Source organism: Corylus avellana, chromosome 7, assembly GCF_965113065.1.
Source record: "Corylus avellana chromosome 7, dhCorAvel1.hap1.2, whole genome shotgun sequence".
In the NCBI taxonomy this organism is placed as follows: domain Eukaryota; kingdom Viridiplantae; phylum Streptophyta; class Magnoliopsida; order Fagales; family Betulaceae; genus Corylus; species Corylus avellana.
Window position 1 is genome coordinate 10,429,059 of NC_142496.1, and position 25,869 is coordinate 10,454,927.

A 25,869-nucleotide genomic window follows, 5' to 3' on the forward strand; every position below is an offset into this window, starting at 1 on the left:
CCTCCTCCTCCTCCCCTCTTCTAGTGTCTTATGCTTTTCTTTTTGTTGAGTTTCTCTCTTCGAGATAGAACTCTTATGTGCCTAGAGTTTTCTCTAGGTCTTTCTCTCTAGAGTTTTCTCTAGATGATCAACCCATCATCTTTGACGATTTATCCAACATCCTCTTAAAACAGTAGTCGTGTTCTTATGTCCTCAATCGTCTTCTCCACCACATCGCCAGCCAATTTTCTGCGATGTTTTGAAGATTAGGTTTTTCAAAATCAAATCTTCCTTTCTCCGCCAGGCCCAGCCTGCAACATGCCATATCACCACTCTCACCGTTGTCACATTCTGCCTCATCCCCAAATAGCCACGCGTCGGGGTGTGGTCCTTATGCGCTAGACAACATCCGCTCACCACCTTCCTCCGCCTTGTTCTACAATGAAGTTACTGGTTTATGGGTTTTTCTATGTTTTATGTTGGGTGGTGGTGTTGTGTTCTATACAAGTTAACCCGAACTGTTTGAACTTCAGACTCTTTGTCTGTATAGGAGATCCCCTTTTCGCTATTATTTTCCTTCTTCGTTTGTTCGATTTCCCTGGAAGCCAGACTAGATCTAAGTTGTCATCTCATAGTCTATTCGGTTTCTTTGGATGCCATACTAGATCTAAGTTTTCAAGGGTTCTTATACTTTTGATGGCTTTATCCATCATAATGGGCCATGACCTTCAAAGCTGCATTTCCAATTGACTTTCACCTTCTTGGTTTTCTTTCAGAGCTCTGAGATGCTTGTTGTCTTTCATGGTTGAGTTTTTGAGTTGTTCTTTTATTTTTGTTTTTTCTTTCCTTTGCCTTTGTAATCTGTTTTCTTATTAATGAAGTTGTATTTACCCAAAAAAAAAAAAAAAAAAAAAGAATTGCACAAAAGAAATTTGTAGGACACAAGAAAGACACTATTAGTGTATCTTTGCATATGACTAAAGGGACATATTTAATTCTTGCATCCAACAACTTGGGTTTTCTTGCAATTATATTGCAAACTGGAGTTGCACGTAAACATCTACTTTCACAATGTCTGATTGATCGAAGCAAGTGAAACATCTTGCATCTGATGCAGGATTACACTAATCTCATTGAAATCTAGATGCTTGTGGAGGTGTTGGCCCCTTGAAGTGCCAAGTTATTATCATATCCTTATTACAATAATTATTCTTAAATATTTAGGATCATGACAAGTGGTATCAAAGTTGTGTTCCCGTAATCTTAATTTAGTACCAGTGAAAAGGAACGCTAGAAGATATTAATTGCACGTACGTAAGTGGAACTTCTTTTGTAATAATACACTAACCATATATATAGAGAGAGAGAGAAATGTTACTCCTGTTAGCTAAGTCACTTTAAGGTCCTTCTAAATATAATTTGGCTTTTAAAATTATCGTTATTTTTTTTTTTTTTTAACGAAAAAACTATCGTTAAATTTAAGATGTAATATATTGAACTTTTATTTATTGGTAATTTTAAAAGTCACATCACATTTAGAATTATTCAAAAAAAATTCTAGGAAGACATATATATATATATATATATATATATAGAGAGAGAGAGAGAGAGAGAGAGAGAAATTCCACTTGAAAGTAGTAAGTATAAATCAAATAAAGACCACTCAATCGATAAAGCAAAGATTTCGTTGGTTATGATCACTTCCATATCTACCAGTCGAGGATGTGATATGCTATCAAACGTTCCACTCAAAGGAAACGAAAAAAAAATGCACCAAACCCCATCTTCTTTACCAAATCCTCCTTAGACCCACTTCTATAAAACCCACTCTCAGCTCTCACCCTTTTTGTCTCAGCCGCCGGTGTCTTTATGTGTTGTCCTTAAAAGTAGGGAAAGCATAAAATAACACTTGTGACGGCGACAACAACAACAAAAAAAAATGTGTGGTTCAACTCCTAATGTCTCGGAGGCCTGCGGCGGAGCCATGATCATCGGCGCAACCGGGTTCATCGGCCAGTTTGTGGCGGAGGCTAGCCTTGACTCCGGCCGACCCACTTACCTTCTTGTCCAATCCGGTCAAGCCTCCCCTTCCAAGGCCTCCATCATCAAATCCCTGCAAGACAAAGGAGCCATTATCATATATGTACATATATAAAACCTCAAGGCTTCTTTTGACCTTTTCTTTTCTTTTCTTTTCTTTTCTTTTATGCTTAATTGAATAATAAAATAAGAAGGAAGAAAAAAAAAAACATGTTTTATGATGAGGAGGATCTTATGGGTGCTTGATTTGATATTATTAGGGTTCAATAGAGGATCAGGATTTGTTGGAAAATATTTTGAAAGAGAACAAGATTGAGGTTGTAATATCAGCCATTGGTGGTGGCCGTATCTCCGACCAGCTCATTCTAGTTGATGCCATTAAAGCCGTTGGCACTGTTAAGGTATTGTTCTACCCATATAAAACATGTCAGTCCATTTTATTTATTTACAGTAGTTCTACATTTTTTTCAAAATTCGATTGCTAATATTTTTTATTTCTTTTTTTTTTTTTTGGGTTGTTTGACCGTTTGAATTCTTTTTTTTTTTCCTTCTTTTTCTTTTTCTTTTTCTTTTTCTTTTTCGTTTGTTTGTTTGATTTTTTTTAAGATTCTCCGTATCCTTATCCATAACCTGTTTCAAAACGGACAAAAACATGATTAGATAGAATTCATATTATTGATGGAGAAAAAAAGATTAAAATATTAAGGTCACCACGTAAATTTAATTTATAATCAACTTCTTTCTCTCGTGTAATTTTAAAAAAATAAATAAATAATAAAAAAAAAATTTTAAAATTCTGAAAATTTGAAAAAAAATAAAATAAAATAAAAACAATTTATTTAGTTAAAATTCAAATTTTTTTTTATATTTAAGAGAAAAATTGGTCATAAATAGAATTTGTGTTGTGTCGATATCATGCATTAATATTTATACATTTGGTGTTGCAGAGGTTTTTGCCATCTGAGTTCGGGCACGACATAGACAGAGCAGACCCGGTGGAGCCGGCACTGAGTTTCTACCACTCCAAGAGAAAAGTCAGAAGGTATGTGGAGGCGGCTGGGATTCCCTACACATATATTTGCTGCAACTCCATTGCCGCGTGGCCCTACCATGACAACACTCATCCAGCGGACGTTCTCCCACCGTTGGATCGCTGCGACATTTATGGTGATGGTAATGTGAAAGGTATGTATGTATCTCATCCTCATTCATTAGCATTAGCATGGACGCAGCTGCTACATTGACACATCATGCATGTATGTAGAATCTTAAAGTACAATAGAGTGGCCTCTTCCAAAATATTCGTTTACTTTAAAAAAATAAATAAATAAATAAGAGAGAGAGAGAGAGAGAGAGAGAGAGAGAGAGAGCTGGTCTTTTCCCTTTTATTTTGATATAAATGAATAGAAACAGAAAAATATACATGCATCATGTAAGGAAGCAGCAGAAACTTTTGAAAAATTGCCTTAGTATTTACAAAATCTTTGGAGAAAACCCTAAGGGTCCGTTTGGCAATGGTAGGTATTTTTGTATGAAAAAGTGAAAAAATATATATATATATGATTTTTTTTTTATTTAAATAGTAATAAAAACATGTGATATAAAAAATAAAAATATTTTAGAGTTGAAAAAAAGTAGGACTTGAGCAAAGCTTTTTTTTTTTTAACTATTTGTTGCATGTGATGTGTCTCGGTAAAATATGGTAATTAGGTATATATATCATGTCTAGATTGATCGTGTCGGGTTATAAATTGCAGCATATATATATATAGCATACAAATTTCCTACAAATTGAGTTATAGAAATTCTTTTAACTCAGTCTCTCATGTGTGTTTTGAGCATGTTGAAAGCTTCCTTTTTTTTATTAATGTTTTAAAAAAAGGTAATGCTATATATTATATTTTTATCCTACAATGCCACGATGCTAACATAATAGTCACAACCAACCCTTAGTTTTTTTTTTTTTTTAAAAAAAAAAAAAGACTAATTCAAAGGTTAGTTGGAGTTGTCACGTCAGTATTATGAGATAATTATAGAAGAAAAAAAATGGTTTCTACCGTTACTCAAAAAAAAAAAAAAAATTATCATATACTAAAAAACACATGACACTAGGGTTGAAAGAATCTTTTACAACTTAATTTTTAAATAGATTTTATCTACCTAAATATAATATATAGACCCTTTACTAATTTTGTTGGATGGCCCACCAATGTTTAGCTAGAAGAATTCTTGAGACATGTTTAGGGTTTGGTTGGGATGATAAATTGGTATTAATGGAGTGGTGATTGAGCTGAATAATAAATTTTAATCTTAAGATTATAATTCTTGACACGTGTCAAAAATCTAGTAAAAGATACGAAGGAGTTAGACACGTGTCATTAGGAGGAGAGCCACCAATATTACAATTTTTTTTTTTTCGTGTAGTCATTTAAGGAGAATTAGTAGTACTCCCGTGATTATAGGGACGGCAACCGTTGTAGTGGATTTTTGTCGAGAATGGTGTCGGCGGCTTATTGAGGCAATCATCCAATATGGCAGCTTTTAAGCTTTATTTATTATTATTATTATTATTTTAATATTTAATCCCCAAATCAACTTATTAATTAATTAATTAATTAATAAATAAAAAAGAAGAAGAAGAAGAAGTAATTTTCATTGATAACGACGAATTACGATACTCAGGAGTAAATGATGACGTGTTGAGGACGTGTTGAGGAATGCAGGGTTAGGTGAAGGACTAAGGAGCACGTGATAGATTTGACTGGTAGCTTATCCTACCAAATGGGGAGCATTTAAGGTGACCCAATTCTGTGGGGTTCCTACTTTTGTTTTTTTTAGAGAGTGACTATTTAAAAATAAAAAATAAAAATTAGAGACCAAACTAAAAAAAAAAAATGAAAAATATTTTTCTTTTAACAAAATTAAATATAACACTACTTACTATACCAGCTTATATAACACTGCTTACTATATCAGCTAATATAAATTTTTTTTTTTTAAATAATAATTATATTTTTTATTCTACAATGTGACTTAAGTAATCCTTGATTTTGTTTTTTTTTTTTTAACAATAATTGATCTAATATTTATTTGGGAGAAATGCTAGAAGTCAATAAGTTTATTATATTTAGCCTATATTTTCCTATAAATTTAATAGATCAACTGTTAGATTTGTAGGGTGCATCATTGACTTATATATGATCCACATAAGTCCACAAATTTAATGATTTATTTGTAAAACGAGATGGGCCAAAAAAAAAAATTGACTCTTAGTATTTTTCTTTAGGCTGCCACGTAAGCATTTAAAATAGTTGTAGAATAAAAATATAGTTTTTACCACTACTTTAAAAAAAAATAAAAATAAAAAAATAAAAAGTCTAAAAAATAAAATGACCATTTTACCCCTCTAAATACACTCCAACCTTGTTGGATTGGGATTTTAGGAAAGTTTAGAGATATTTGAAATTCTAACCCCATTTTCTCTGTGATGGTCGGCCCCAGCTCCCATCAGGGCCATCACCACCGTTCAACCACCAAAGCACCAACCGAAATATTCAAAGGGTCAAACACTTTTGTTTGTACACAAATATTGGACCTACATTAGTTGTTTTGGTCGAGCAATTACATACAACATGAAAAAATAAAATAAAAAATAAAATCATTTTCATGCACCACGTGATATGAGACATAATGGCGTGATGTATAGCATTACTCATTTTTTATGTTCTTAGAGGACTACAATATACACATATCTCAGAGTAGTAATTATTTTCGACAGTACCATTTCTTAAAAGACGGTCAAATCTTGTAAACTAAGCAACATATATGATGTGACAATATATGATGTGACATCATTTAAAGTTTAAAATGTATAACCATGTAATTAGGGGCCCGTGCTGTTGAGCTTAAAAAAAAAAAAAAAAAAAAAAAAAATTTTTGCACTGGGCGTGCCACGCCCGCGCGTGCTGCCAATCAGTGCTCTGTAATTAGACATACATTAGAATGAAAAATGATGCAATGCAACGATAATCATGTGGGGATCACGTCAAATATGACCCCTCTTTGAATCACAAAATTAAATTAAATTGTCAAATTTCAAATTATTATTATTTTTTGTACTTCAAAAAGAAAAAAGAAAATAAAAATCTTTTTTTACCCTTTGTCTTTTGTACATATATAATATTTAAAAGGTCAACCAATTTTTTTTTTTTTAAGTTACAAGATTTTGATGTAATTATGTTTTAAACCTTTTTTATTTTTATTAATTTAATTTACTAAATGATGGAATTCATCCTCCGTATGACTCTAAATTGATCTTTTAATGATATTAGCATATGTATATTTTGAGCTAATTTCCCCTATTTGTTTATTTAATTTATAGCTTATTTCGTGGCGGGTAGTGACATTGGAAAATTCACTATGAAAACCATTGATGATGCTCGAACACTCAACAAATGTGTTCATTTTCGACCACCAAGCAATCTACTAAACATGAACGAGCTCGCCTCTTTGTGGGAGAAGAAGATCGAGCGCGAGCTTCCTAGGGTCACCATTTCAGAGGACGACCTACTTGCTGCTGCCAAAGGTATGCTTCAAACCTCCTACGCTTTCGTCACAAATGCACTCCCTCCGAACCAACCAAGTTCGGAGGAGGAAAACAATATCCGGCCCAATACATTTCACGGGCATTCACTCTTTTATTTGCAGATATGCGCATCCCAGAAAGCATTGTCGCAGCCCTTACCCACGACATTTTCATAAGGGGCTGCCAAATAAATTACTCGATGGACAACCCTAACGATGTTGATGTCTGCTCTCTGTATCCGGACACACCTTTCAGAACCATTGATGACTGCTTCAATGACTTTGTCGTAAAGAGTGTTGAAGTCAAAAAGGTAGTTGAGGAGAAAATGAGCAAGGATGCCATAATTGGGCCTAATTCTAAACCAGAAGCCCTGATTATCACAGCATGACAACATTTCTGTCACTGCAATTGCTCAAGGACTCTCACTAAATGTGTATTCAAATCTTCAAGTACTAGATAATTTCGAATTCTATGCGATAAAGCACCCCAAGTTACAAGGTAGGGGGCATCTGTTTCATTCTAAATTTGGATTGAATATTGGAGTTTTCTATGTTGTCCCCCTATTCCCACCCACTGCAGAAAGGGTCTTCTTTTCAAGTTCTAATATGTGAACACTGTCATCTTTTTTATTTTTCCCATCAATGATTAGGAAAATTCTACCATGTAAAATATGTTCAAATCAAGCACAATATCCTACCATGGTAAAATGTTGGTCAGCCTTTATGAACAAAAAAGGAAACAAGCTGAGAAATAAAACAGCAATAATTAAATATTTTTTCAGCTCATATTGACTTCATTACATACTAAATTTACCCTATAATGTGGTGTCAGTCTTTTTCACATAACATATGAAGATAAAATTAGTGTTTTTTCACAGAATACAGCTCACATCAACACAATTGCTGTTAAAACGGCATGAAAAGAACTTGCAACTTGCTATTACTGTTATTTCCGCCTACAAAAGTTTTAGTATATTTACAATTTAGGAGGAAAATTTTTTGAAAAACAGCTAACCAAGCTTTGTATAGTTATAGCAACTGCAATTCGTGTATGACCTAATCCTTGTCATGTTAACTTGCACAAGCAACACTCACTATTGTACAAGTTTCAGTAAAAAGTGTGAAACTGTAATAAACATTCTCCTGTTGTTTTTTTTTTTTTTTACCTTTTCTCTATGCGGCTCCAATTTGTGCTCTTGGAAAACAAACAGGGCAAGTTAAAACCTAAACATCATATACAGGCAAGCGCTCGTCAATAGGGATGCGGCAAATTGGGCATTTTTTACACTTCTCACAGCAGGAACTGCAATGCATTAGGAAACAATAAAAACCATACTAGAAAAATGAAAAAGTAAAAAGGATTGAGATTAATGAAGTTTGCATGTTAGTAAGAAGGAGCATCAAGGTAAGAACAGCTACCTGCAAAGGATACGATGCCTGCATGGAAGTAGGACCACACTAATCTCTCCCTCAAAGCAAACCCTACATAAAACCTTTTCCTGGCCAGTGCATCGGGACAACATTAATGCATTGAGGTGGATTCACATTTATTAGAAGCAATTTTCAAAATGAACAGGATCTCAAACAAGCATGGATGCCTCAATACACATGCACATACAAAAGACACCCAAGACATCAATTTCCAATTTGACAGGCGAACGTGGTGTAATTGAGGATGCATTCACAGTACCTTTTGTTTCAGATGAAATCAACACACCAATATTTGTGGGACTGGTTTTGCACTTAACAATGAATGCCTTGGTGTAACTGTATGGACTTTGGATATCTAAAATCAATCATTTTCATCAAAAACACCTTCTGCACATCTCATTTTAACAGCCATTATAATGAGAGTAACAAATGTTATTACCCACTGCGCTTAGATAATTGATACAATGCAGATGTATAAAGTAATGATTACATAAATACTACCTTTCATGTTATACTCCTTGCAAATTAAGTTTCTTAATTCAAATAGTATTCCTTGGGACAACACATAAATAATTATAAAAAACTTTCCAGTAAAAACCTCTCGAGTTGCAAAAATCAACTAGATTCTGAGCTTGCATGAAAATCTTAAATGAGGCAATCCCATATACAAAAACTTAATTTTGGCTAATTATGTCATTATCATTATCACCACCACTTTCCCTACTTCATTCAGTTGCACGTTCAACTTTCCCTTAGGGTCTGCATAAAAATTATGCACATTCTTAATTCAACACAACTTCCTAAAACCATGAGAACAATTGTTGAATAAATTAAGGCCCTACAGATAAAAATTGGAGTCGTATTCTGAAAAGTTAGACAACAAGGCCGCAAAAATTCTGGATGTGAGAACTCTGAATTACAATGATGCTCATTAACTAAATGTTGACATGCATATTAATCCAAGATTTATAATCGCCTATAATTGAAACTCACACATTACAAAAATTTGAATCTTTTGTGAGAATGTATACAAGTCTAAACTCTAGAAATGACATGAGGGTATTCAGCATATGTCAACTTTAAATCCTAGTTGCATCTTGGTCAAAGTAATTCTCAAGGTGAGGCTAAATTGTGTACGAGGGCTTTGCCCTTTTCTTTCAATAATATTATGAGACTAATTTGTCCAAGAACAGAAAACAATGGTTCTGAATGCAAAAAGTTCACAAATTCACAAGTTCACATCATTGCACATTGTTGTTAAACTAGTAATCAAGGATGAGAAAATTACATTTTGAAGTCTTTCAAACTCCTGTTGACTGTATTTTGTGATTTCCGTCTGCTCACCTAGAGCTGCTTGCAGTCTCCAAACCTGAGATAAAATGAATCATAAATACAACACAAATGAAAACAGTAGTTGTGTCATTTATAATTTTGGAATTTGCTGAAATTTACCAATGAAAACAACAGGTAAAACATAAGCAAAACCAATAATGGGGAAATTTAATCAGATATTTATAGGTATTAATATTATCATCTATGTAAAAATTTATATGTGTATGCATGCATCTATAAATGCATATAGAGAAATAATTTATGATTGCAAAAAGAAACAAACAAATAAATGCCAAGAGAATTATGATCACCTCCTCTGCAAGATCCTTTTTAGGCATTTTCTTCACCATCTCAGGTGGATAGCCACAGAAAGTGTTATACCTGTATGGCAAGGAATCAATGTACAAAGATCAGCAGAATTGCAGAGTGCAAAACCTTTTGATGAATTTCCTATGGAAAGTAAAGATATAATGACACCCACAGGCAGAAAGGAAATGACTGCACTTTCAAGCTGTATCATAATGTTCTAAAGATGAACACATGATACATGAAATAAGGACAGTCCATTTTCATAAATGGCCTTCATGTGATTGTAACAATCCAAATTAGAAGATTATTTCTGGCTAGTTATCAGTAGTCAAAATTTAATAATATCCAATGCACATTACCCATTGACACTAAAATTTGCGTGAAACTATATGGTCAAGCACATGACAACAATGAACAGGGAGTAGACAATGACAAAAAATGACATGACATTACTAAGTGGCATTATTATTATATTTTGTTCTTCAGTAGAAAAGTGGAATGCTCCTGCAAGTAACCAATCTCTCAAAATCCGGTAGGAAATTGGCACCACAAGTATTCCTTATTATTAAAGACTAATGGCGAATCAAGGAAAATTAAGGACCAGATATATGAGAATATCTCAAAAAAAAAAAAAATAGAAAGGCCATTAGAAATGTGATTCAAATATGTTATCCAAACAGGAAAAAAAATCAAATGCAGCATCCTACATGCATCGGAAAAACTAATTTCAAACAGAATAAATAATTTTTCTTCCCCTAAAGTAAGCATTTTTATTTCATATATCTTCATGCCTCCAGCGGGGAAAAAAAAAAAAAAGAAGCTCAATTAGTTGCCGCAGTATGTTCATATTCTGGTGTACTGCTACACCAGCAAATTTTCTGCATTTTTTTTACTGATTTCAGTGATTTTGCATCTATTGTTAAATTATATTTTTGCCTATAATAAATTTTTTATTGCATAAAAGACAGGATACCATGTCACTCAGTCACATGTTCACATATGCAACCAAAACACATTTATAACATTTGCATATACACTTAAAAATATTATAGCACAGGTAAAAGGAATACTAACCCAGAAGCCCCCTGCTGGAATAGTCGGGCCTGTTCTTCTCGACTGCCTTCATCAATTGACCACCAACCCAGTAGCCTGTTGTTGAAGATTTTCAGATTAGGAATCCATAGCACTTGCATCAGTCAATTTTTACATTATGGATTCAGTAAGTTCAGTCCTGCCTATTCAAGATTTTTCAATGGGAGGGGGAAGAAGTCATTACCTGGAACCATGGTGCAAGAACCCGAAGCAGTCATGAGCACTTGCAGAAAATCGAAAATATAATCCTGTGCCAACTCCACTATGAAGTAAAAGTACAATTTTCTCCACCAACCTAGAGGCAGCAAATAGGAGACCTGCACCTTGCAGTAGGAAAAGAGGAGAGAAAAGAACTGGCAGTGGTATATGCCTAGCATTAGCAGGAGTTCCCTGAAATCAGAAACAACATACGTCTATTGATAAGATATCCCAAAGACTAGGCATTACCACAACTTTAAAATGCATACCTCTATTTTTTTGTTCAAAAAAAAGCATACCTCTAGGCGCATACACAGGAGGATTTGAAAACCAATTATCGGAATTTTCATGATATGGCCTCCAATGTCTTGCAGACTGCACATTCTATCTTGCTGTTGATCCTCCTCTGGAGAAATTACTAAACCATTGGTCCAGTCAATATACCTAATAGTTGTAGAAGATGAACTAGCTTCCCTTGTGCGAGAGTTTCTATGAATCACCGGATTAGACCACTTTGTACAAACAAGAAAGGAAAAGCATTCCGCAATACTGAAAAAGAAAAGGTTCAGAATTTATTTTTCATTCCAAACCTTGAAGATAAACATTGATGTACCAATGTTCAAGGAAACACTGCTAAAAATTACACATTAAACAGTATAAATGACATTAGAGTACATTAATCATACCCAAAATTTATAAATAAGTCCCACCAGCCAAGAGCACCTACATCACCTGTTACATCATGTGTACTCAATTAAATAATATACAGGAGTAATATATAAAGTAATGACAAAGAGGCAGAAGCCATAAAAAATGTGAGAAACCACAGCAACCCACCATTGTCCTGAACAAGGACTCTCAATCCACCAAAAATTAGTAAGGTTCAAGAATTTAGAAATTCCAATAAAGAAAAATCTTCTATGGAGAAATCCTCAACAAGCACAAAAGGCATTCAACAGGCAGTAAATACAGGGAAACAATAAAATAAATAAATGAAGACACGGCGAACCAGGGACTGTAAAATGCAAAAAGAAAAACAAAAGAACACAACATGGCAGTTAGTAATTAGGACACTAACACCTTAAGAATTAGTAATATGTAATTAGAACATAATATTCCTACAAAATTTTCTTATTGTTAATGCGTAATGAAAAATTGTCTATTTCTTTCCATCCTATGATAAGCTACTCCATTAATGAAAGAAAGAAAAATTGGATTCCTTCATTCATGTCTCTCGGATATGGATGGTGACATAAAAATTGGTTTCTTCCATTCATGTTACATGGAAATTGAAGGTTTAGTCAATAACAAATTTCACCAAACGGATGGTGAACCTCAAGCATCCACACTTGAAGCGTGGAATCAAGTTTTGGAGTGAAGCATCACCATATTAGTAATAATAAAGTGTTGCTTTTTGAGATTATGATTTGAAGGCGCCAACAATAATGTTCCAACAACTTGATCAACCTAGGGCTGATCAAGGTGTCAAAGAAACCAACCAAAATCAATCAGTTTTTGATAGTCAAATGACAGCATGTTGTTTCCATTTCAAGTATACAACGCCTTCGGCTCAGGCTCAATGCTCAATTTGAAAGCTTAAACTGTCTTAAAAGCTTAAACTTATAGGAAATTGTGAATTTAATCATTTAATTAAATTTTAACACTCTCCCTCACATGTAGGGTTCAAACTCCATATCAACAAGTGAGGTTCAACACATGGAATATTTAACTAAAATGAGAGATCAGCTGTGAAGGATTCAAACTTAGGACTTCTGTTATGATACCATGTAAAATCACCAATTGTCCCAGAGGCTTAAATTGATAAGAAATTATGAATTTAATTGTTTAATTAATATTTTAATATTCTCTTTCATTATCCTCTAGTGTGACTAGGTCATCATCAACACTCATCCCTTGATGGGGTAGCCAAGATGTCTATGACTTAAGTCTTTTGTGCTTGTGTCGGGTCCAAGGTTGCTCATTGGTTGTGTTGTCCATGTTTGTGCTTCAACCATTGCTGAAGAACAAAAGATAAATAGAAATTAAGGTTACGTATCTTCCTAGCTTTAAATTGATGGGGACATCAGACACTGGCCACTACGAATTATTATTGGGCCTAATTGGACTTTTTATTAGTTGTATTTTGGTTTTATTTATGTCATTTATTTTCAGACGGGTTATGTTACCTTTATAATTTTGGGTTTTATGTTATGGGCTGTCAGCCTAGGAACTACTAGGGTTAGGTTTCGGGTTTAGCCCTCACCTATTTAAACATATTTTTCTGATGTATTGAGGAGTTTATGATGAATTGAGATTTTGTGAGACATGAATTTGTCTTCCCCTTCCCCTAATTTCTTCTGGCTTGCTTCTCCCGACTTTCTAAAGCTTTTTCCCAGCTTCATCCTCTTCTCTTTTGGCTTCTCCCTCTTTTCGCTAAGCTTTATTCTCTTAAGTCTTTTTGTCCCGCATCATAAATATTTGCTTTGTGTTGCTTTGCAAGAGAAAAAATGATTGCTCTAACTGAATTTGGAGTAGGGTAGATGGCATTGAATAGCCGGGAAGGGGACGGCAATTATATTATGGATCTAATCAGATGCTAAGGATATAGATTTGAGTGAAGTTATGGGAACCTTTGGTTTAGGATGGGGGCATGGAGGGAATAAAAACACATTAGATTCCTGAGAAACCAATTTGAAGGTAGAGAGTCAGAGTGTTAATGTTGGATCCCCTTTTCTAAATATTATATATATGTAAGTGCAACTTCCTTGTTAGAAATGAGCAGGTTCTTTTCGTTACATTACAATTTTGCAATGGGCTATTATGAGCTGACACAGCTAAACCAGGACTCAAAACTCAAACGCTCAAACAAAACATCAGCGCAGGTTTGGGCCCAAAATGACTGAACTTGAAAGCACAAATGCACCAAACAAAACCAGAACTCAACACTCAAAAAGGCCCAAACCGACCTGGCAAGCCCCACCAAACTGATGGCATGCGAATCAACTCAGTTTGGGAACACTAATCAGTGCGGCTTGACACAATTTTTAAAATAACCAACAGCCTTAGTTCAGTCATCAGAACAACGTGAAAAATACCAATCACACCAGTCCATGATCGGCCCTAGTTGGCCCTAACCAAGAAGACACTTCTCTATGACACATAGGACCGTATAACGCAAGAGTATATACTCTTGAACTCAGGGAGCGAGACCCTAAAAAAAGTTACAGGATACGAATACAATATGGATGTATCCATGCAACAAATCTCAGAGAAAGAACGAAGACTTTTCCTTCTTTTTTCCTTTTTTCTCCCCCCCCCCCCCCCTCTTATGAGAAGGCTGCATATAAACAATTTGCTTCAACTTACTGAGTGGTGTTTAATTCATCAGCCTTGCCTTTCCTAAAGAAGTCAACTGCATTTTCTGGGTAGTGTACAATAAATAATAAAAAAAAAAAAGGGTAACTCGTCAATCTAGCAATATTACTTTTCTATAAAAGGAATAGTTCTGGTCATGCACGAAAGAATTCCAAGCAAAAAAAATATAAAGTAGATTAAGATGGCCATTAAAATGGTGCTATCCAATAAATGATATGGCAGTAATAACACAACAGATCATGAGACCGTAAGATAAAGCTTACGAGAAGAAAAAAATTAGTCTTTACTTATTATAGTGCATTTATTGTAGCTATGTTTGAAAATTATGGAGAAAGAGAAATTACCACAAAGCTTTAGGAGGGTGAAGATGGTAGCAGCAGCAAAGAAGACCATGGAGATTGCAACCCAAAAGTGCTACAATCAATACATTGGCAAATCCTTCAGTCCTTTTTGAATCAGTGAGAAACTATTTAAAGAGAACATAAAGGGCGGACACCAGATTGTTTTCAGAAATGCTAGACAGATTCACAACCAAAATTAAAACCAGGAGTTGATATTACAAACCAACACATTTCAAAAAAAGCCGAAGTTTGTGATCATGCTACTTGAATGTTAAAGTTAATATCCAGAAATGTGCCTCTTATAAAGCACATGAACAGAAAGCATAGCAGAGGATGTAAACCCAAATCATTGGTCATTTCCAAAATTTAACCAACAGATTCATTTTAAATACCAATGGATATCATTAAATGCCCCAGATGCTGACCAATGCTGCATTTACTAACAAAAAAAAAAAGTCCCATGCAACAGTAATCCAGCAGAGAGGTTGCATCTTGCTAGAAGCAGAGAGGAATCCAGCAGCAAAGCGTTGACAAGATGCATGAATGACATCAATTTTGCAGACTCATAAGAATTGTTTCAATACAAATGCTTTGAATAAAACAACCAGTCATTTTTTATAGTCTTTAAGAGGTCACTGTTTCAACCCCCCTCCCAAAAACAAAAAAAAAAAACCCAACTACATTGTTTCTCACATCATTTCCTTTAAAAATATCTATAATGTTTCATATAGTCCATTATTACTAGACTTCTACTATATAACTTTATTTTCTTCCAATATAGATTTTAAAAGCTTGTAGAGTTCCAAGATGTCAAAAATTCTCAAGGAGGTCTAACTTAGAACATTCTTGTCATCTTATTCTTCATTTAAATTCATTCACATTTTATTAATTACTTTTTTTTTTCAATAAGTAATCGAGTAATCATTAAAAGCATAAGGCGCCCCATTTACACAAGAAATATACAAGAGAAGCCACCTAGCTAGATAAGGCAAAAAGAACAAGAAAATTATAATAACTAATCACCAAGGGAAAAACATAAACAGCTGTCCAAAAATACATGTTGAAAAATAAAGACTTATCTCCTCCAAAATCCTATTGCGGTCCTCAAAACTTATATCATTTCTTTCTCTCTATAAACACCACGAAAGGCACCACCTTCCACAAAGGTGCACTCCAAGTGCTGCCAGCAGTCCAACAAGCAGCATACAAATCGACTACTCGTCTAAGCATAACCAAAGACAACCCAAATCGAATGAGGAAAACATTCCAAATGGCACAAGCAACCTCACAACAAAGAAGGAGATGGTCCACAGACTCCTCATTCCTTTTACACATATAGCACCTATCAACCAAAATGACGTGCCGTTTCTCGAGATTGTCCATGAAAAGGATCTTTCCTAGGGCAGCCGACCACCATACAAAACAGGCCACCCTCAACGAAACCTTAGTCTGCCAAACACTCTTCCAAGAGAAACAGAAACCATCATGACAACTCATTACACTGTAGAAGGATTTAACACCAAATAACCGGAAGGGACCCAACACTAATTAATTAAAATAAATACAACAGTACATAGATATATTAAAGCAATCAGGATAATCATATGACTTCTAATCCATTAATCATTAATAGGCAATATAAGACAAGCCTTAGACAATTAAGCAACTAGTTCAATAGACTTACGGGAAGTGTCTCCCATATAGCCTCATCACTCATGCTTTCTTCGTCTCCAGGCATTAGAGCCCTACACATTCTGTGAAAGAAATGAATACCAGTTACAAAGCCTGAAGCATACTTGTTCACAATAAAATCATGATACTAAATTGAAATTTATGTCTGATAGTGACTTGTGAGAGAGTACCGAAGGCCTTTGGGGCAAATAGCACTTTTAGCTCCCATAAGTATGGGGTGGTGAGTTAGATCACAAATTCAACTCCGGTTAGGTGCATGAGTTAATTACCAAGCCAAATATAATTGTCAAAAAGAGGCTGATAGGAAGGGATAAAAATTAGTTCAAGCAATAATCTACAATTACTGTTTCATGAAATACTACCCCGCATATGTGCACCTTTTAACGTACAAACTTATAGAACCAAAGGAAAGAAATCATTACCCAGGATGGACAAGCTAACTCAAATAAAGCACAATACAAATGAACTCTTCCATACATACTCCTGCCTGGAAAAACATTTGCAGGATCCAGCATTGTTTCTATAGGCAATGAAGACAAGGTGAAGAAATTACGACACAGGGTTGAAGGAAAGTGGCAGAATTCTTCCAAGGTGTGAACCTTACCAAACAAAACCGAAATGTCTTTTTTGTAATAACTGTTTGTGGTAACGTCAATTAGATATGAAATTATCTTCTAGAAAACACCAAAAGCAGTAACCATTTGAACATTCAAGCACTAGTACCCCAAAACCCACAACAAAAATGAGGAGGGCAAGGGATGAACGTGGAATTCAGCAAAGGGCTCAAAGTTTCCAGCAAAGCTTCACCAACATTAAATCTTTAAGTCTCTCTACAATACACCAGATAGTTCTTTAATTTCTAATTTTTTCTTTCTTTAGGATGTTAATTTATTCAAAATCTCTTTCATTTGCATAATCTTGGGTTTTCTGACATTGTTGAAGATTTGAACTCCTGGTGTTTGTCATTGAACAACTGAAAACTTGTATCTCAGTCACTTCTAAGTTCTAGGGCTCATTGCTCTGGAATGTTCCCAAATCTAATGCTCCAACTTCAAGTTCCTCTTCCACCATCGACTTACATTACACACTGTTGAGTTCAATGAGAATCATTGCCTGACAGAAGGCTTACCAACCAATTGGCAACCTTCTTCCATTAATAATTCCTTGAAATTTGCCATCCATTAGAAGCTAGCAGTTATTTTTTACTTTATAACTCAAAACCCTGTGTACCTGTTATCGGTTACTTATAGTAGTTACTTGCTATATAGCATGCAGCCACAGTCGTTTCAGTGTAGATTAAAATTGTTCTTCTTAGTTTGATAATGGAAAATTTTTTCACTGTTTTTTTAATCAATGTTCTATATTTATAAAATATTAAAATTCAGAATCCCTCCTAAGAAATTCAGCATAAGAGTTTTGCCATTTGAACCGCAGGGGGGTGGGGGGGTGTGCAGAAGGCGACATTTTGATTGGACATTTACTTCTCGGCAATATCATACTCGCAAAGGTAAATAGGAACATAACATATTTACTATAAATTGTCAAGACAAAAAAAAAATTGAAAAACCCTTTTAATTTTATATACCCTTAAACTATATTGTTTACACCTTTTAATTCAGCTATAAGTAACCATAGTTTTAGATCAGTCACATCTTCATTTCCCGACATAATACCACATTCCTAATGTAGGAAAATCTTTAAAAATAATGCAATAATAGATGTTTGCAATGCATTTACCCTTCTCTATCAAAAGGTAAATTCACAAGATCTTCCCTCATATAACTTATTTTCTCCTTTCTTTTTTTCCTTTTTTTTTTTTATAAGTAATCGAGATATCATTAAAAGCATAAGGTGCTCTCACAAGAAGTATAAAAGAGAAGTCACCCAACTTGAACTTATTTCTCTTTTCTTAAAAATAGAAACTTCACATTTTATCTTCAAATCATCCTTTCTTCTTTTTTAAAGTAAGCTTTCTATTCTTTTTATAAGTTATTCAATCTCATTAATAGTGCAAAGGAGCGCAACCCTAGTACACAAGAAGTATATAAGCGAAACCCCTAATATGGAGAAAAAGAACAAAAATCCAAAAACTTAAGAAAACTAGAAAATGGCAAACTATTGAATGCTGCTATCCATGTGTAGAGGGATTTGAACTGAATATCTTTCTATTTTATAAATGTGTTAGAAGCAATATATGCTGCATTACAAACTGCATAAAAATGAAAGAAATTCATTTCAGGGTCTGTAAAGAATGAATCCTTGGTATTGAAAAGGGGACAAAGAAAGAAACAGCAGAGAAAGATAACAGGACGAGCTCATTCAACTGCATGTATCAATAACTCAGTATTCCATTCAAGTTCAACAAAAATGAACTCAAATGAACTAAGATGTGCATCTGATGAAAACAAAGCGATGCTATTTGCTTTCCACTATACTTACTATATGTTAGAACAGGTGAGTTAAGTTTATGATCTCTGTTTCAAGAAGGAATGGTATATAATAAAGCACGAACAAATAAAACAAAAGAATTCATGAGAAAGAAAATACCTGAAATTGTCAATCAGAATAATTATTTCAAGTGCCAGTAAGGGAAGAAAGACAATCTTCAAGTTTACAGCTGCAGAACCATTAACTGTACGAAAAGTAATGCATTAATAAGTTGAGACTTTAAGAACTCAAACTCCTGCCATCATGGCAAGAATTAAAGGCCTTCTAGCACAATGAATCAATCACATGATATAAAGCTTAGGAGCTGGATAATTGAAAAAAACTAATGCTCATGAATTAATGTAATTAACAACTCAAAAACCAAAGTTATTCCCAGGGCATGAAAAGAAAAGTAAAAACAAACAAACTGTATTAGTTCCAGTTGTCAATACCCAATGGTTAGCTAAAAAGCTAGGGTGTCAGCTGCTTACCATAAAAACTCTCAAGATATATACAAAGGAGCAACTCAAATGCAATAAGCAATGGTGTTGCAACAATGGCATGGCACGGTGCCCACTGTCCAAGAAAGAGAATATTAGTGTATACAATTGCAGATCATGATCATAGATTTGAGATTTTAATATTCACACAGCTGATATATGAATCAGTCCCACAAAATAATCTCCGGTATTGCAGAGAAGCATAACAACATACATGACGATTATGTGGAACTGATGGAGCAGGTAATGAAAATCGTCCTCGGGCAACAACTGCATGAAATATCCAAAGCGGGAAAAATATAATCCTGTACATTGAAATTAATAGATTTAGTAATTAAGCCTTTTTTCTTGGGGGAGAGAGGGGGGGTGGTGACATGGGGGAGAGATTTTTCAATATATTTATAAACAATTTATGTGTATCACAAGCTTCGGATTACAAGAATGTCATTTTTTTCCTGAGGTACTCAAATCATAACACAGTAGCACATCAATTATCTTCAAAAATTATATTCAAGAAGATGAAATTCCATTATACAGTTTTGGATTGTTTTGTCAACCACCCCATACAACATAGTTTAGGCTATATTACAACTCAGGCTAATTACTGGAATACATCATAAATTTTCTATAAACCCAGCAAATCTACAATTTACTCCTCAATTAATAATTTAACAATCCACTTAAGTTTTGCTGCAGTAAATCTAAACCTTTCTCAACCCGATCTTAAGTCTTAAATGTTGGTCAAGCTATCAACAGAACATCCAATATTTGGATCCCCCAGCCACACCTTGTTAAAGAGAATATGACCACAAGCTTTAATCAGCACAGAAAGACTTTGTCAGATCACTTCAGGGAGCTTCGCACCAAACTACTGGAAGTTGGCCATCCTTTAAAGAAAAGGGCAAGAAATGTTGAGCAAGTGCTATTAGTAATTATTTCAGGGAAGAAATTCCACAGTTGCCCTTGTTAAATCTCCGTCCATAATTTCACATAATCTTTGAAAATTGAAAGATGCCCATTCCCATAATCAAAAAGACCCGCTCTTACATCATTCGGAAGGATCACTCTAGCCACTGTACTTTCAAACCAACAGCAAGGCTCCACCAAAGAACTTAAAAGTACGGCTAAACATTGCGACTTTAAATAGGGTTGCCAGTCAGCTCAATCTCAATGGCAATTTTTATACACACCGCCCACAAATTGCTGGATTGTTAAACCAGATACCAAAATACTTCTCTTTCTCCATTAGCAATTTTGTAAAACTCAATCCCACTCTAGATTTTAACCTCAAGCTTTTTCCTCTTCTGGCCAAAGTTTCCAAAAAACTGAACTTTGATTAGCTCTAATCATATGATTATCCCGATTGACTCACTAAATAACATAATATAAATTGAAATTCAATAATCCAATCATTCCAATTTATAATTCTCATCTATTTGGGTTGCTTTGCTAATGTCTAATGAGTCCCTACACAGGCACACGCAAGATACATGCATACATTATATATATGCCAAATGCCTTGGTATTACGTTGACTCTAGTGATTTAGGGTAAGTTTCAGTTTCTCATAGAATACAACTTTTGCAACATAACACTAGGCAAGTCTCCCACCATAACAAGCAACTTTATAAGAATGATTGATGAGAAAGCCTCATATTTTAACCATTATGAGGAGAAGCACCCCTAGTTAATAGAATCGTGCTCCAATATTCTTGAAGATGAGCTGCATTGGTGTAGGTATCGCTCCTTGAACTGCTTTTTTGAACATGTCCTTGAATCTGGAGAAAAAGAAACCTATCCAACAAGTGAGAAACCGAATTTCACCGCATACCTAACCCAGTGATAGATCCATTCAAGATCACCCAGTATGGAGTGTATAATTCAAAACCCTTCATGCTTTATCTAGATATAATACCATCTTCCTGACATAAGCATTCCTAATCAAATTAAATTTACCACCAGCACATCAAACTAGAAAATAATTGAGAGGCTAATTCCCTTGAATTGTAGTGTTTTTTTTTTATAAGTAATAACCAGTCTTATTAAAAGCGTAAGGTGCCTCAAAGTACACAGGGAGTATACAAAAGGGATCACCTAACTAGAAATAGAAAAGTGAACAAGAAAATTATCAAAGCTAATCGGCAACGAGGGACACATACGCTACAGTCCAAAGATACAAAGTATGGAAACAAGAGGATAAAATGTCCTCCTAGGACCTCTCCAAGTCTTCAAAGCACCTGTTGTTCCTCTCTCTCCATAAACACCAAAAAAGGCAAGTAGGCACCATCTTCCAGACCGCGGCACTCCCCCTCCTTCCAGAAGACCACCAACAGGCAAACAAATCGAAAACCCGTCTAGGCATCACCCAAGACATCCCAAAACAACCAAAGATGACACTCCACAAAGCAGAAGCTACCTCACAATGAAGAAGAAGATGGTCCACCTTCTCCTCACTTCTCTTACACATACAACATCTGTTCATCACAATAACATGTCGCTTTCTGAGATTATCTAACCATTAGGCCCAAAATCCAGAGCAGATTACTTTCAACCTTCAATTTAAGGCCAATGAGAAGTAAACTATTTTTTTATTTTTTTTATGACAACTCTCACAACAAAAGTACCTCAAACCGGACAAACCTTCAAACCCAGCCCAAAATGAAAAAGGGTAACTACCTACAGCTTTATTATGAACTTAAGCTTTACTATCAACTAACAATCAAAAGACTAGACACACTAATAATTCCCAATCCTTTCAATCTTGTTTCTTATGCTTTTACAATGTCAGGATGAGTTTTTCTGATTCGTAAGTTACACTAGCACCCTATTTTTTTCAGCTCTGGCATATAATTCAATGCTATTTTTTGTGACAATTATCATTTGTATCCCAAACATTCATAATCATAATTATATCACATATTTTTCTCGTTTAACTTGTTTCTTAATTTATATATGTTCTCTGATTCCACAATTTTGTCAAATTTGTTTAAACACAATTACATTATAACTGCCAGTAGAAAGAAGATGCACTTATTTCCCGACCAAATACACAATTTCACAATAAATCTATTCAGGAAAAAGTATTTTGCACTTCGGCCACCAGTTTTTCACCATCAAAAAAAAAATCAAAATAACATAATGATTGATTTGTAGGTCCCATAATTCATTTCCTCCATTTACTTCCCAAAAGAGAGCGGGGCATACGTTCGTTGGGACAACTAAACTAACCAGTAACCACTACAAACCTTATAAAATGGAAAAACACACACAAGCACACACAAAGCCCATGAGTTGCTTCACCCAATAATTGCTCTAAACAAAATTCAAACAAAACCCATAAAATTTAACACTTTTCCACCTTACCACCTTTTCGAAACAATCAAATCCACAACCAATCCAATAAAACCAAACTCCGGCAAATACAAACACCAAATAAAAAAGAAAAACAAGCAAACAAAATGGAAAATACATCCACGCGCATACACACACACTAAACCTGAAACAAAACCCATAAAATTTTGACACTTTCACCTCCCTACCTTTTTGAAACAATCAAAATCCCAAACCGATCGACTAAAAACCAAAACACCCACGAATTCAAACACCAACTGAAATAGAAAAAACAACCAAATACAAAATGGAAAATACATTCACACAATTTTGACAGTTTATGAAAAACAAGCATAATCCATAACCCCAATCCAATAAAAACCAAACACCACAAATAAAAAATACCATAAAAGAAAAAAAAACAACCAAATGCAAAACCGAAAAGGATTCACATACAACTGCAAATATATAGAAGAAGAAAAAAAACTTACCACCAGGAGTAGGAGACGACATGGTCGAGCTTGAGGACGAGCAAGAGCGTGAAGCACAAGAGGAGGCTGTGGGCTGCTACGGCCTGAACGGAGTTCAATACTCTCCTCCAGCTCATCATTTGACAACTCAAAAATTCCCAATTTCAACCCACCACACCAAAAAAAAAAACGGGGAAAGAGATATAGAGATAGCAGCTATGAATTACAAGCAAAAATGAAGAAAAAAAAAAAATTTAAAAAAAAGGAAATTTATATGGATAATCGCTTTCTCTCTCTCTCTCTCTCTAAAGTTGGAAGTTGGCTCTCTGTTTTCGATGGGCGCGAGGAGGGAAAGGCATACATTTATTCTCTCTCTCTCTCTCTTTGATGAACATAAAAACAAAACGCATAACTGCTGCTTTCTCTGTCTCTCTCTCTCTCTCTCTAAAGCTCTATTCTTCCACTATTTACTATTGGAACTCTTTAATCTCTAACTTTGCTTTCACGGCAAAGCAAAGGCCCAAGGTGTGTTTGCTTGTCGTTTGATTTGGGCGGTCCCCCCGGATTTTTTGGGTTTTTATTTTGTTTGTCGAAAATTTGCCTTTTTTCTTCTTTTTTTTTTTTTTTTTTTTTTGTGGTTGCCTCGCCATTTATGGAATGATTTTTTTCTTAATAATAATTAGATTTTAATTATTGTTATTTTTACTTTAAATAATTAGATTAACATTTATCATCAAATCAAATACAACTAATTAAGGTAAAATTAGATGTTTTAAAAGTGGTAAACAGTAAGACTGCGCAATCTAAATTATTTGTTTTAAATATAATTGTTAGGACTTTAAAAATATAATAAAGTCACTTTAAGAAATTTTTCAGGATCAAGATATGTTTTACTATTTTTTTTTTTTTCAAATTATCACCTAATTGAAAATATTCTCTCAAACTTTCAATAGCACAATCTGAATTATTTGTTTTAAATATAATTGTTAGGAGTTCAAAAATATAATAAAGTCACTTTAAGAAATTTTTGAGGATCTATATATGTTTTACTATTTTTTTGTTGAAACTTTTACCTAATTAAAAATGTTCCCTCAAACTTTCAATTGAGATAATATCCTCTCTTAAATTACTAAAAAAATTGACAATGTCCTTTCAATGCCAGCAAAAAGATAAAAAAATGACCCGATATGTTTTTTCAATAAAACAAAAATACTCCAATTAGGAGTAAGGGGTGTAAGCAAACGAACACAAATCATAATTATATCACATATTTATTGAGTTAGGACTGGAGATCCCCGAACAAAAATACTCTAATTAGGGGTGTAAGCGAACGAACACCGTTCCCCGAACTGGAGATCAGCTCGTATAAGCTCGACTCGATTATTAAATGAGCCGTTTGTGAACACAAATCCTAACTCGAATATTAAACGAAGCAAACTCGTATAAGCTCGGCTCGACTCGTATATATATATATATTACAAACAATATGTTATAAAATATATTATATATTATATCATGTATAATTGCTTCAAAGGAAGAATGTCCTACCATGTATAATTATTCATATGATTTTTAATATTAAATGTGAATGATTTTTTATTTTTTATTTTTTTGTTTCTAATAGTTGCTCATGTGATTTTTTTGCTCTACTGATGAGTTATTTTCTAATTCATTGAAGAGTATCCCACACTAGATGAGTATCTACGTACCAAAAGAATCCAACCTCCTCCCACACGTTCATCTCCACGCCAAGAATCCAAATCCAACCTCCCACATGGTCAAAGTCTCACTTTCCCTTGTGTTTGTCCAGCCTTTTCAAAAAACACAATGCAAACTTTTGTCTCACATTACTAAAACCAAGCTCACTCCCACCCTTACTTATCTCTAAAAATAAAGCACATAGAGCAATTGAGAGACAAGAACTTGGTGCGCCCTTGCTGTAATAGCAGGTTAGGTGTAAGCCAATAGCTGGCTAATGCTTACACATGCACAAGCCGGCTTTTTTAATCTTTTCAGTGAAAAAAAATTTGTAACAAAAATTAGTTAATATTTGAGCTGATTGCTGAGACGGCTCGGCTCGGTTCGTTTAATATGTGAGCCGAGCTTGAACTCACTTTTTCAACTTGTCCTTGAGCTCAACTCAAATAAAATTTAAACGAGCCGAGCTCGGACAAGCAAAGCTCTTCCAAGCTCAACTCATTTACACCCTTAACTCTAATAAATTCGATAATTTAAGAAAAAAAATGAAAAAATAAAAAATTTCCACACCTTGATTATTATAGCTTGTCTGAGCTCGGCTCATTTATACCCCTAACTCTAATAAAAATGATAATTTAAGAAATAAATAAAAAAATTCCACACCTTGATTATTATTATTTTTTTTCTTTTTTTAAAAAAAAAAAATTAGGGGAAACTTCACTTAACCCTCTAAACTTCCATCACTTTTGCAATCCAAAATTCAAAAACTTTTAAATTTTTGCAATGCCACTTCTATGTTAGTTTTTTTTTTTTTTTTGTTCATTAAATCATGTCAAAATACTTTCATTTTATTATAATAAAAATACAAATTGTAAAAATTCGGAGGCGTGTCTTTTTGCAAACTCCGTTAAATCTTGACAAATGCTTGAATCTTTGCAATTTTTTTTTTTCCAAAAAAAAAAATAATTTTGGCACCCATACATTAAGATTTAACGGAAAAATCTAACGAATTGGTGATATTGCAAAAAATTGGAAATTTGATACACTAAATTAAGAATTTTTGAACTTTGTG

At 34.2% G+C, this 25,869-nt stretch overlaps 2 protein-coding genes across 3 annotated transcripts; one reads left to right on the forward strand and one right to left on the reverse strand.

Annotated features, from left to right (window-relative positions):
• Positions 1–1,736: 1,736 nt before the first annotated feature.
• Positions 1,737–7,167, forward strand: LOC132184746 (leucoanthocyanidin reductase). The gene is made up of 5 exons (XM_059598486.2): positions 1,737–2,122; positions 2,280–2,420; positions 2,967–3,204; positions 6,401–6,604; positions 6,727–7,167. The coding sequence occupies exons 1-5, from the start codon at positions 1,919–1,921 to the stop codon at positions 6,990–6,992; spliced, it is 1,053 nt and encodes a 350-aa protein (XP_059454469.2). The 5' UTR covers positions 1,737–1,918; the 3' UTR covers positions 6,993–7,167.
• Positions 7,168–7,520: 353 nt separating this feature from the next.
• Positions 7,521–23,283, reverse strand: LOC132184744 (Transmembrane Fragile-X-F-associated protein). Of its 2 annotated transcripts, XM_059598484.2 has the most exons (14): positions 23,121–23,283; positions 19,515–19,605; positions 19,292–19,376; positions 18,921–19,005; positions 16,366–16,435; positions 14,685–14,754; positions 11,652–11,697; positions 11,265–11,514; positions 10,952–11,157; positions 10,750–10,824; positions 9,678–9,747; positions 9,323–9,403; positions 8,023–8,102; positions 7,521–7,906 (listed from the first exon to the last, which is right to left on the reverse strand). In XM_059598484.2, exons 1-14 carry the CDS (start codon positions 23,237–23,239, stop codon positions 7,828–7,830), a joined length of 1,407 nt encoding a protein of 468 aa, XP_059454467.2. In that variant the 5' UTR covers positions 23,240–23,283; the 3' UTR covers positions 7,521–7,827. The 2 variants fall into 2 exon arrangements, with proteins under 2 accessions (XP_059454467.2, XP_059454468.2); XM_059598485.2 differs by lacking the exons at positions 7,521–7,906; positions 8,023–8,102 and adding an exon at positions 8,109–8,421.
• Between the last annotated feature and the right edge of the window lie 2,586 nt (positions 23,284–25,869).